The sequence below is a fragment of the Hyaena hyaena genome, unplaced genomic scaffold (assembly GCF_003009895.1).
Source record: "Hyaena hyaena isolate Hyena2069 unplaced genomic scaffold, ASM300989v1 scaffold_345, whole genome shotgun sequence".
NCBI lineage: Eukaryota > Metazoa > Chordata > Mammalia > Carnivora > Hyaenidae > Hyaena > Hyaena hyaena.
This window is the reverse complement of record NW_024080976.1, coordinates 1498530-1511613: the sequence shown is the minus strand read 5'-3', so window position 1 is coordinate 1511613 and position 13084 is coordinate 1498530. Positions and strand designations below refer to the sequence as shown.

Sequence of the window (13084 nt, the reverse complement as noted above, 5' to 3'; positions counted from 1 at the left end):
TGGTTCCAAGGATTATGCATTCCTCACAATGTCCTACATCATAGGTTACTTAGGTTACCCGTGCATTTCCTTTGCTGGAGCATTTTCCTCTTCTCAACTAAATGTTGGAATGGCCCAAGGTGTAGCCCCTGGACTTTACCTTGCCTTCTATCTAAATCAATTCCCTCCATAATCTCATCTTGCACCATCATCCAGAGATTAACCTCATACCTATCCCTCAGTCCTGACTACCATCCTGCAGGCTTTCAACTACGTATCTAAGTTCTCTGTCAAGAATATCTAATGGCTGCCTCCAATGCATAACTCTTGACTTCCTTCTGCAGGCTTCCAAACTCTGATGCCTCTTTCCATCTCTAATACTTCAGCAAATTCTATTAATTGTACCATCAGATATAACCCATTCTCATTACCTTCACATATTAGGCCCCATTCCAAGATACTATCATCTCTAATGTGGACTCCTGAACTAGTCCTCTAACTGGCCTTCCTGCTTTCATTCTTAACCTCATTCTACAGAAGTACCCAGAGTGATCTGTAAACAAAGATCCCTTACTCATCTGCACAAAACCCTCCAATAGCTTCTTAACATACTTAGAATATAATTACATTCCTTGCAATGGCCTACATGGCCTTATGTGATCTGTTCTCTGCCTATTTCTCTGACTTCATCACTAATTTCCATTTTCACTCTCCTTGTTCTAGCCACACTGACCTTCCTGTCTCTCTGCCCCTCCCCTGCTCACACTCTGTCTGTCTCTCTCAAAAATAAATAAACATTAAATAAATAAATAAAAGGATTATCTCTAGAAGAAATCAAAGATAACTTCCTCATTAAAACGAAAGGGTAATATGAGAGAGGAAGAATGGTAAATGGAAGTTGGAAGGGAAGTTCCTTTGGGAGCTCATATTGATATCACCTTCCTACTAAGACCTTAGACTTCTTTCCACAAGCCTTTGAAGAGAACTTCACGTAAACATCTCCAAGTGCTGCCACCTCACAGACCAGCTGTATTATTATGAGCAATAGCTGTTCCCATGTGATTTGCTCTTTATTCACCTGAGCTCCATCTTCTTGTCATGGCTCTCTTCACCATCCAGGGGTCCTTCCCTTTCTCCAATAAAGAAAACACATCTGGTTTAGGGATCACACATCCAGCTTAAAAGAAAAGAAATGGATATGGTTATGGTCATGGTATAAGAGTCCCAGATTCAAATCCAATCCACTGGTCATCAAAGAAAGACACTGAAGGAAGTGACAGAGGATTTATGTGAAGGTCTGAAGGATGAGAAATAAGAAGGTACACAGTGGAGAGGTGCTTGGGTGGCTCAGTCTGTTGAGCATCTGACTTCGGCTTAGGTCATGATCTTATGGTTTATGAGTTCGAGCCCCGCGTTGGGCTCTGTGTGGATAGCTCAGAACCTGGAGCCTGCTTTAGATTCTGTGTGTCCCTCTCTCTCTGCCGCTCCCCCTACTCACACTCTGTCTCTCTTTCTCACTCAAAAATAAAGATTTTTAAAAATTATTTTTAAAAAAGGAATGTACACATTGGAGCTATTTTTGTTAGCTAGGATGAAAGAGGAAGTTATTCCAATAAGAGGGCTTAAGACTATCAGCAGAAGGGAGGAGGAGAAGCAAAGGAGAAAAATAATGTGTCTTGTTTTGCAGACCCAACAGTTCCAGCCAAGGAGACACCTAAATAAGTGTTTCACCTGACAGTCCCTTGCTAAGTGTGTCTAGCCCATTAGCCCCTTATGTGAGCCAGTTTGAGCCAGAATAGAACTAAGGACCTGCACAGAAGCCCCCCTGAGCTGACCTGAAGTTACCCTAGCTCCTTATAATAATAAGAGCTCCTCCAGGGCACCAGGGTGGCTCAGTCAGTTAAGCATCTGACTCTTGATTTCAGCTCAGGTCATGATTTTGCAGTCATGAGATCAAGCTCCATGTCAGGCTCCATGCTGAGCAATCGGCCTGCTTGGGATTCTCTCTCCTTCTCTTGCTGTCCCTCTTCCTTCTCTCTCCCTCTCAAAATAAATAAATGAACATTTTTAAAAAATAAAAAAAAAGTAAAAAAAAAATAAGATCTCCTCCTATGAGTGGAGCTTTCCACCATTTTTTGAACATATGATGTACATACTGGCATGTTGACATGATGGACAGGTGCAATTGAACAAAAAGTGCCTGTACGAGCTCCCTGCCTCCACCCCGATACACTGCATAAAAATTTCCTGTAATAATCCCACAGGGAGTCAGTGCATTCAGACCAATCTCCCTGTCTCTGTAGCAAGTAATACGAAGTTCTTTGCTTTCAACATTTCCCTGGGTTGTGTGCAATTTGGTGCACCCCACACAGTGAACTCCTTGAGCTCGGTTACATTTCTATCTCCAAAACACTCAAACCTTTCTTTAGGGAACAGAAATCAGAAAATCGCGAGGAAAAGGGAAGAAAATATGGGAGACAAATTCTGAGTATTGTACAAGATGATCTTACCCAATGAGATCAGGTTGCTGTAGTTCTCCAACATCACATCCCTGTACAAGTCCCTCTGAGTGGAGTTAAGGCATTCCCACTCCTCCTGAGAGAAGTCAATGGCCACATCCCTGAAAGTCACCAACCACTGAAACAACAAATCCATTTACTATTAGTGAAAATATGGCAATGACTTTGAGGTAAAATGAGGAAAGAAAAGAGGGAGGCATGAAGGAAGGGGATGACACAATAAATAGGCCATGGATGAACACCTTGTAACATTAAAAGAAGTTAGGTGCCTGAACTACACTGTCAACAAAGGTACTAAAGACAAAACTTCCAGTATATAATAGGACAATTCTATTATCCAGGAAAGTCCAGGAATACAGAAGCCCAGATGAATGCAGTTCTCTAATTAAATGAAATATTATTTGCAATCACACAGCATATTAAGCTTTTCAAGTTCTCAAAAAATAATAAATTCTCAACAAATATGAGCTATTTCCTTTTCTTCTCCCCTCAAAGAAAAATATACACAAATGTAATGAAACCTTTCCAAACGATTTTTAACAAATCCTTAGGCTGAAACATAGAATTTGGATATAACTTAAGAATTTTTTAAAGATTGAGGCACCTGGGTAGGTCAGTCAGTTAAGTATCTGACTCTTGATTTTAGCTCAGGTCATGATCTCACAGTTCGTGAGATCGAACCCTGGGTTGGGTGACAGCACAGAGTCTGCTTGGAATTCTCTCTCCCTCTCTCTCTGTCCCTCCCCCACTTGTGCATGCACACTCTCTCTTTATCAAAATAAATAAATATTTTTTAAAAAAGAATGTTTTGAAGATTCGAATTCTTCAAGTCACAATATTATGTCACCGAATATAATTGATATTTCCATTTTATGTATGAAATGATCTGCTTATTTGGGAGTATTTCAGTTAAATTCTCTAATGTCTCTTGGGTTCTAAGAATCTGCAATCCTCAAGAGAGTAGTCATCTGGTAGGTTTTATTTCTACTTCCTGTATTCCTAGGCTACAGCAAGCTGATGGATGCCAATCTAGGTGCCTTGGGTATCATTGACACATTCTGGCCAACTCTGAGGTAAACCTGACTACTGATCATCATCTTATTGGTTCTTGGGCAAGAGGGCTGAGGTACATAGAATAACACCCTCCCCAAGATGTCCACATCCGAATCTCCGGAACCTGTGAGTATGTAACCTTATATGACAAATGGGACTTTGTGGATGTGATTGAGGATCTTTAGATGGGAAGATTATCATGGACTATCTGGCTGGGTCCAATGTAATCATAAGAGTATTTCAAGTGATAGAGGCAGGCAGAAGAGTCAGAGAAGAAGATGTGAAAATGAAAGCAGAGGTCAGAATGATGACTGCTGGCTGTGAAAATGGAAGGCAGCCATAAGCCGAGAAATGCGGGCAGCCTCTAGCAGCTGGAAACAGGCAAGGAAATAGATTCTTCTCTAGAACCTCCAGAAGAACACAGACCTACCAACACCTTCATTTTTGCCTGTAAAAGTAATTTCAGACATTGACTTCCAGAAGCATAAGATAATAAACTTGTGTTTGTTTTAAGTTACTGAGTTTGTAGTAATTTGTCATGGCATCAACAGGAAAATATGCAAGAGGCAAGATCTCTTCCTTCTCAGGACTCAGTTTACCACCCAATCTTAGAAGCCTTGCAGAAAATCTTATCACACACTGAGACTTGGAACACTCAGCAGAAATCTGTCACTTCCAAGTGGGAAACCTAGATTTATAGAGAAGATCAAGTTGTCATGTGTCCCATGTAACTACCTTACCAAACCATTATACTAATACTGCTCTTAAGGGGACTATTAGTATTAGTAATACTGCTTTTAATACTGCTTCCTTAGGACTTTTGGCAGAAAACTTTGCATGTAAAATATGTAGAATGATCTGGAAAAATACCTAAACACTCTCTGGTGAGGGGAAAAGCATTTAGAAAAGAATGGAGCTCTTTGCTAGGGTCAGCCACTGGGATGGGAGAAATTTGGGAGTGATTCCTTCAGGCAGCTAATCAAGGCAGAAAATTTGGGGATAAATAAATCTGATGTTCACATCACACATCACTTCAAGAAGGAAAAATGAGGGGCTCCTTGCTGGCTCAGTCAGAATAACATTGTAACTCGATCTCAGGGTTGTGAGTTCGAGCCTCATGTTTGGTTCAGAGATTACAAAAAAAAAAAAAGAAAGAAAGAAAGAAAGAAAATGAAATAGTAACTCACATGGGGCATGATTTTTAGAATTGTCAGGGATGACTGGTTTTCTGAGTTCTTTTCCTGGAGATGTGCAGAGTGTCCAGAGAAGGCAGGGCTGGAGAGAGAAAAAGAAGCCATGAGATTAGACTTGGCTCAGAGCCCACAAAATAAGCATATTGACACTACCTTTATTTCACCTCTTTTTAAAATTTTTTTTTCTTTTTTTTTTTTTTTACAAATAGTTTATTGTCAAATTAGTTTCCACATAACACTCAGTGCTCATCCCCATAAGTGTCCTCCTCCATGCCCATCCCTCCTCCCCCCCACATCCATCAGTCCTCAGTTTTTGTCAGCATTCAAGAGTCTCTCATGGTTTGCCTCCCTCCCTTTCCCCCACCATTTCCGCCCTTCTTCTCCCCCTTGTTCCTCCGTCAAGTTCCTCCTAATCCTCCTATACGTGCAAATAAAATTTTTTAATGTTTATTTATTTTTAAGAGAGAGAGACAGAGTGTGAGAAGGGGAGGGGCAGAGAGAGAGAAGGAGACACAGAATCTGAAGCAGGCTTCAGGCTCTGAGCTGTCAGCACTGAACCTGGCGCGGGGCTCAAACTCACAAGCTGCAAGATCACAATCTGAGGTAAAGTTGGATGCTTAACTGACTGAGCCACCCAGACATCCCTATTTCACTTCTTTGAGGGAGTTTGGAAAAATCTTAGCCTTCCTGCAAATCCAACAAAATACAGCTACATCAGAAAGAATTCAGGCTAGATTTCTCCTGAATTGCCCTGATGCTGAACAGGACCTCAGAGGGTGCTAGTTTTCCTGGACATCTCACATCTTTACAACAGGGAGCCCTGGGGGGAGCAGCTTCTTCAGGTACCTGCCCTCCCCCCACCACCACAAACACTAAGTGAGATGCTTTGCTCCCACAGCTTAAGCGCTCAGTCCTGTAAGACTGCTCCTGACTCCAGAAGCCAGTCTGAAATCCCTGGTCACCAGTACTTCTGACCAATCAGCTATAAACTGGGGGCTCCCACAATCCCATCTTAGGTTTGATACTTTGCTAGGATGGCTCACAGAACTTAGGAAGGTACTTTACTTACATTTATGAATTTATTATAAAGGATACAAGTCTGAAACAGCCAAATGGAGAAGATGCATAGGACAAGGTATTAGGAGGGGGAATGCATGGAGCTCCCCATGCCCTCTCTGGGAGTGCCACCCTCATAACACTTCAGTGTGTTCACACTGGTTGGTGTGTTCACCAACCCAGAAGCTCATCAAATATCCTAGTGCAAGAGTTTTTATGGCCCTTAACCACCAATGTCACCCACCTCTTTCCTGGAAGTCAGCAGATGGGTTGGAAAGTGCCAGTCGTCTAATCATTGGTCTTTCTGGTGACCCCAACCCCATTCTGAGACTATCTAGGGGCCCCACTCCTAGCTACCTCATTAGCATATAGTAAGGTGTGATCAAAGGTGCTTATTATGAAAAACAAAAGACACTCCTATCACTCAGAAAACTCCCAGGGTGTTAGGAGCTCTGTGTCGAGAACCAGGGAAAAAAACAAATATATTATTATATCACAAATATTACCACAAAATTTGACATACCAGCAAACAAAAACCCAATGGCATGTTCAAAAAAAAATTGGGGTGCCTGGGAGGCTCAGTTGGTTAGACGTCCAACTTTGGCTCAGGTCATGATCTTATAGCTCGTGAGTTCAAGGCCCACATTGAGCTCTCTGCTGACAGCTCAGAGCCTGGAGCCTGCTTTGGTTTCTCTGTCTCCCTCTCTCTCTCTGCCCCTCTCTGCCATTGTGCGCTCTCTCTGTCTCTCTCTCTCAAAAATAAATAAGCATTTAAAAATCATAATTAAGTGGGAATTTCTCAGTAATAAAAACATAGTTTGATATTAGAATGTCCACTAATAATTCATGATATTAATGGTTTTATGGAAGAAAATCATATTATCTTCATAAATGCTACCCCCCACCCAAATTTCACAAAATTCACCATCCATTCTTACCATTCCTGGTAGGAACACAACAAGATATAGGAAATGATGACTAATTTAATGTTAGTGGGAAAAATCGACCTGAATGGAGCCATTTTAAAATGAAGTCAGAAGGACCACTCCAGAGAAACTGCCTTAGGCCTCTCTGTTTGAACTGGGCCAAAACCTATGGACTGGGAAAAATGGTGATTGTTTTAGTCAACTGCTTGCAAAGTCAGGAGAACAGATCCTGATCATAAGACTGATGGTTATGGACTTTCTGAAGTTATAATCAGTAGCCAGTGTACAACCAAGACTAGTTTAGCCTTTTTTTCCCTCTTCTTAACTCATGACGAAAAAATTCTTGCTTTCACTCTAAGTGGTACACTATTTGGTTTCTACCTGAATCTGTGTTCCATGAACTGAAATTCTTTGATCCTAATAAGTGCTCTTTGCCTCTCACGGCAGCACTCTATTTTCAGGTTAACAATAGAAACAAGGCAAGAATACCTACTACTCTCACCATCATTTATCACTGTATTAGCTTTATTAGCCAATATAAAAAGGCAAGAGAAATCAATAAGAGCAATAAAAATAGAAAAAGAATAGGCAAAATTCCCTCTGTGAAATATGAGAGCGTGCCTAAAAATGCCAGGAGATGAAATGAAAGGAAAAAAAAAGTTACAACATATAATAAAAGAACTTTGTAAATTAGCAGTAGTATATAAAATTAGCATGAAAAGGAATGACCTTTATATATAAAACAATAACCATATAGAAAATATAATAAAGAAAATCCACAAAAAAGGATGCAGTATCTAGGCCTAAGCTTGACAAGAGATGCATAAAACCTGAGGAAGAAAACCTTGAAATACTTCCTGAAAGACATAAAAACAGGTTTGTGCAAATGGCTAGAACACCATTTCCCAACATTGTTTTTCATCATTGCCCCTCTGAAGAGCCATTTTAGATATTTTTTCCCTAATTATCCCCCTCCACCATGAAATTTTAATAGGTCAGATATACCGTAGTATATGTATTTATAAAAGTATATATAAGTTTATATAAGTTATATATAAGTTTATATGACTTATATATAAGTTTATATAATATAGAGGCGCCTGCGTGGCTCAGTTGGTTAAGCATCAGACTTAGGCTTAGGTCACAATCTCAGTTTGTGAGTTAGAGCCCCCCATCAGGTCTGTGCTGACAGCTCTGAGCCTGGAGATTACTTCAGATTCTGTGTCTCTTCCTCTTTCTGCCCTTCACCTGCTTGTGCTCTCTCTCTCTCTCTCTGTCTCCAAAAATAAAAAACATTTAAAAAATTAAAAATAAGTATATAATATAAACAATATGATTAAAATTTTAACATATCATTCAAAACCATTCTTTTCCAGCAAAAAGTAAAACAATTGAAAACATTAATTTATTAAAAATGATTTTTAGTGAGCTTAACTTTTACTAGATAGAAGAAATTTTTAACTAGTTGCTTGATCTTCATTCACGTTGTCAACATTTTAACTTCTCAGCGCTTGACATAATTGACAGGTTTCACAGTGTTGAACTTTACCCAAGATCTATGATCCTGAAAAATAGTTACAATGAGAGATATCCCTCATCCTTCATAGACTGGGAAACAGCTGAATGAAGTGAACCTCCCTTCCCTGTATAGCTTAGATAAGACTAGAGGATGACCCCATGAGAAGGCTAGGCAGAGACTCCAAATGGCCATTCTTTGTCCCATAAATGATTAGCTGAGCGATTTGACCCCACTCACTATTCTGGATAAAATGCCTGATAACTTCACTTGACCAAACTTTAGTCAGGCTTCTGTCCTTCTCTCAGGCCCTTGAACTCTGGCCTATCCCATATTCTGTACCAGCAAAGGATGCAAACAATCCTCTTGCAAAAGATGCAAACCATGATTCAAGCTTCAGAGAACAAAATCTACACAACTGACTACCCACTCGGCCTACCCTGCTACTCACATCCATTCTTTTCTGGCTTTGTTTATCCTCCTTATGAAACAAAATTCTTTTCCGCCTGACCCTTTAGATGCCTGAAGATCTTATGGTTGGAGTGTTCTCCCAATTACAAGTCTTCCTTCCCTCACTGCAGTGATCCTTTGAATAAAGTCATTCCTTAGCTAAGTCCAAATTTCTTTTATGAGACATCTTGAATAACTTTTGTAGAATAATAAGAGATTACTTTTATTTAATCCTCAAATCCCAAGTCAAATACAAAAGCATGATCAAATATAAACAGCATCCACAGGGCAGCTAATGGGCAAACACAAGGCCACCTCTTGTGATATAACTTCAAGATTAAGCAATCAATTGAGAGAAAGTTCTCCATTCACAGCCACCTATTTGCCACAGTTTTGGAGCAGTGATCTTTTTTGGTAGCACTTATCTTACATATCATACCTCCCATGATCTCAGTGCTGGTGTTGTTCATGTGATACCGAAGAAATGCCAATTAGAGAGTAAATAATGAAGAATAAGATTTTGTTGGGTAAATTGAAATTTGGAGAGCCACAAGCCACTGCAGTATCTAAGATTCCCACCCTCACCCCCACCCCCACCCCATATCCTTGCCCAACACCCATTTTCATCCTCTAGGAGGCAGTATCACCTTATTGAGAATATATGGGCTAAAAAGAAATATTATAAAGAGATTAATTCTCTGACCATGGAGAGGATATTTGACATATAAATTGAAATATAAATAGGGGCACCTGGGTGTCTCAGTTAGTTAAGTGTCTGACTCTTGATTTCAGCGCAGGTCATGATCTCACAGTTCATGAGTTTGAGTCCCATGAGCCTGCTTAGGAATCTGTTTCTGTCTCTCTCTCTCTCTGCCCCTCCCCTGTTCTCACTCTGTTTTTCTCTCTCTCTCTAAAATAAATAAGAAAACAATTTAAAAAAAATTTAAATCACTATATGTAATCTTTAATGAAATAACAGATCTCACCATCAATCATAAATGGATGTTATAAACTTTAGGTGTTTCTTAACCTTTTTTTTCCCATTTATTAGCTCTGAAAGAGCCTTTTTTAGACACCTTTTTTGCCTAACCATCACTATTCAACTATAAAATTGTACTTTTTTATTAAAAAAATTAACATTTTTGGGGCGCTTGGGTGGCTCAGTCGGTTAAGCGTCCGACTTCGGCGCAGGTCATGATCTCACGGTTTGTGGTGTTCAAGCCTTACGTGGGGCTCTGTGCTGACCACCAGCTCAGAGCCTGGAGCCTGTTTCAGATTCTGTGTCTCCCTCTCTCTGACCCTCCCCTGTTCATGCTATCTCTCTCGCTCTCTCTCAGAAATAAATAAAACATTAAAAATTTTTTAAAAATTAACATTTTTTATTTATTTCTGAGAGAGCGTGAGCAGGGGAGGGTCAGAGAGAGAGGGAGATACAGAATCTGAAGCAGGCTCCAGGCTCTGAGCTGTCAGCACAAAGCCCAATGTGGGGCTCGAACCCATGAACCATGAGATCATGACCTGAGCCAAAGTGGGACACTTAACCAACTGAACCACCCAAGTGCCTCACCAACTATAAAATTTTAAAGACATGGACATACCGTATATGTTTATGTACTGTGTAGCTCCAAGGGCCACCATTGCAATATCTTAAGAGTTTTTCTTGCTAAGAATCCAAGTTTTATCCCCTGGGGACAGGGGGTGGGGGGTAGATAATATCTTCCCCTATTAATAGGTGCAAAAGAAAGGGGAGCTTTATAAAAAGGTTAAGTGGACACCACTTGAACACTGATCAAAATGGCATCTCAGCAGTGGGACACCAGATTTTAAAAGCCTCAGGATGTGATATAATAGGAAGTACAAAGCACCAACTATGAATTATTTTTGTCTGAAAATGTGATTCATGCAAAATATGATCTGGATTTGGTCAAGTTTCTAGATCTAACTACTCATTTACAGAAATATGGGGCATAGGAGAACAAATTATAAGACAGCCCAAGGAAGCAATTAATCAAAAGCAGAATGTAGAATATTCTATAAACAATCTAGTTTTTAACAAATCAGTGATACCAATTAAAATTTTAAAAAAGGAAAAAATAGAACGGAAATTGGCAGATTAAAGAAATTTAAGACGTTTGGCAACAAAATGCACTGTGTAGACCTTATCTGGATCATAATTGAACAAACCAATTGTAAAAACCTATCTTTGAAAGAATCAGGGAAATGAATATGTATGTACTGCATATATGATATAATGGAATTATGGTTAGTTTTAAAGTTGGGATAACATCATGGTGGTTATCTAAAAATATGTTCTTTTTGGTTATATATGCATGCATATGGATAAAATTATATAATTTTTGAAATGCTACAGAAAAAAGAGGAAGGATAGATATTAAGGATATTTGCAAATGTTTTAAATTATAGGTGGATATGAGCACATTTGGGTTTGTATTCTTTTCTATCCTGCTTGAAAATTTCCATAATAAAGTTAAAATAAAAACCTTCAAATTTCCTCCGGAGGGTATAGTTCTCTCTCATCAAAAACCTTAGAAATAGCTGATTTGCCATTGGGTGTGGAGAACAGGTGAAGTGTGGTTGAGGGAGTGGAGTTAGCCTAGTGAGCTCATCCCTGGAGCGCCATCATTTATGGGGATAGCTATGCCTAAATATAAGTCACTGAACGGCTGGCTCTTCGTTAACAAGATGTTGCAGGACATACTGCAACACCTTGAAAAGTAAGAAACTTGAGGAAAGAAAGAAAATGGCAACTTATTTTAGGCAAGCCTTTTAAATGTGCAACATTCTTTTCCTTTTCTGTGTGGCTGTTAGAAAAAGTAGAACGGAGTCAACAATCATAGGCTCTCAAGGCTTTTTCAGAGCCAACAAAATATTTAGGATCATCTCCCACAACGTTAGGCCAGAGAAAGGGATTGATTTTCGCCACAGGGCTCTCAGAGTTGAATGGGATATTTTATTATGGTGGTCTCCTCCCATCCTGTGGCGCTGCACGTGTAAATTCTCATTATACAGCTTCAAAATAGCCACGTTCTCTGCACAGTAAGTAAAGGAACTGCAGCAGCTGGAAGCCCGGGATTCTCAATGGACTCTGTCCGTGTCAAACGGGGGTAAAGTACACAGGTGCGAAGTATCCCCAGCCGCTAAAAGCATTAGAAGACGGCAGGTGAGCCCATAGCGCTGCCACAGAAGGGGACGCACGCATCCAGCACCGTGGAACGTTAAGGGTAATATATTCCCTATCCTGTCCTACCGGAACCAAAGTCTAGGAGCAGAGTTTGCCAGCGGAGAGGTGCGTCGAGCGCACTCCCACGTCACTCGGCGGCGGAGGGAAAAAGCTAATAGCGCCACGCCCCTGCCAGTCGGAACCGAGGCGACGGTGCAGGTATTGCCGGCGGGAGAAGGTCACAGCCACTCCGCAGGCAAGGCCGACTTCCATTAAGAATCAGCCTGAAGCTCTATGACCTAGGAGAAACGGAGTCCAGAGACGCGATCGTCCCGACGCTTCACAGCACCGAGCCCCAGCCGGCATACCGGTATTCCCAGCACCATATAGGAACTTCTTTCCGGATGCTCCAAATCAAATGCAGCGTGCGGGTCCCAGTGAGACGGTCCACTCACCTGGCCGCTGCAGACTGGATCCTTGCATCAAGACGTAACGGAATAAGTGTACGAAATGGCGCAGGCACGCGGTGGCCTCCGGGAAATGTAGTAAAAAATGTGACCCCCGCTCGATCCAAAAGAATGCAGAGGCAGTGGCCACATTCTGCGGCCCGGAATCGGCCCGAGCCTTGATTCTCCGTTGCTGGAATAGGAGATCTCACGCTACTACGAGTGAGCCGAACCTGTTTCGTTTCAATCAAGTGACTCCCCCAGAAAATCTCAAGGAGGTTACCAGAGAAGGGTAGTAATGCCCATCTTGTATATCCATGGCATCTTGTAGTAATGCCTTCAGATAAATGTAGTCCAGGACTGAAAAAGCTGCAGAAGGCCAGGAGGTAGAATCCAGATTTCTCAGACTAGAGCTATGGCTCAGATGCAGTAGCTGTGACAACCGAGTTTCTGCTCAAGAGACATAGGGGGCTTGACACATCACAGACGTGTGTTTGTATACAAGTGTCCAATGTAGGGAAAGAGAGGACTGTGGAGAGTGCACTGTCAGATTGTGTTTAAAGACTGTAACAGGGATGTTAGTGGATAACCATGTGATCCATTCGGGATTATGTGAGAGTGTTTTGGGACCGTGTGACTATAAGGGTAATGTCTAGGATTAATCAGACAGTTTAAGTACTTTATAACTTACGAGAAAATGCTTTTCCTTTGTTTGCAGTGTTATGAATTTAGAATAGTTTCCTATATAATTATAGAAATGTTAAA

At 40.8% G+C, this 13084-nt stretch overlaps 1 protein-coding gene across 1 annotated transcript in view; it reads right to left on the bottom strand.

The window, feature by feature from the left end:
* LOC120243484 (zinc finger protein 729-like) overlaps positions 1-13084 on the bottom strand; it is a 38470-nt gene that overhangs the window by 7263 nt on the left and 18123 nt on the right. The window contains exons 4-7 of the mRNA XM_039249628.1: positions 12242-12323; positions 4739-4826; positions 2490-2616; positions 1058-1156 (exon numbers count right to left, since the gene is read on the bottom strand). Of these exons, the coding sequence (XP_039105559.1) occupies positions 1058-1156; positions 2490-2616; positions 4739-4826; positions 12242-12323 (396 nt within the window). The remainder of the gene's footprint in view (positions 1-1057; positions 1157-2489; positions 2617-4738; positions 4827-12241; positions 12324-13084) is intronic.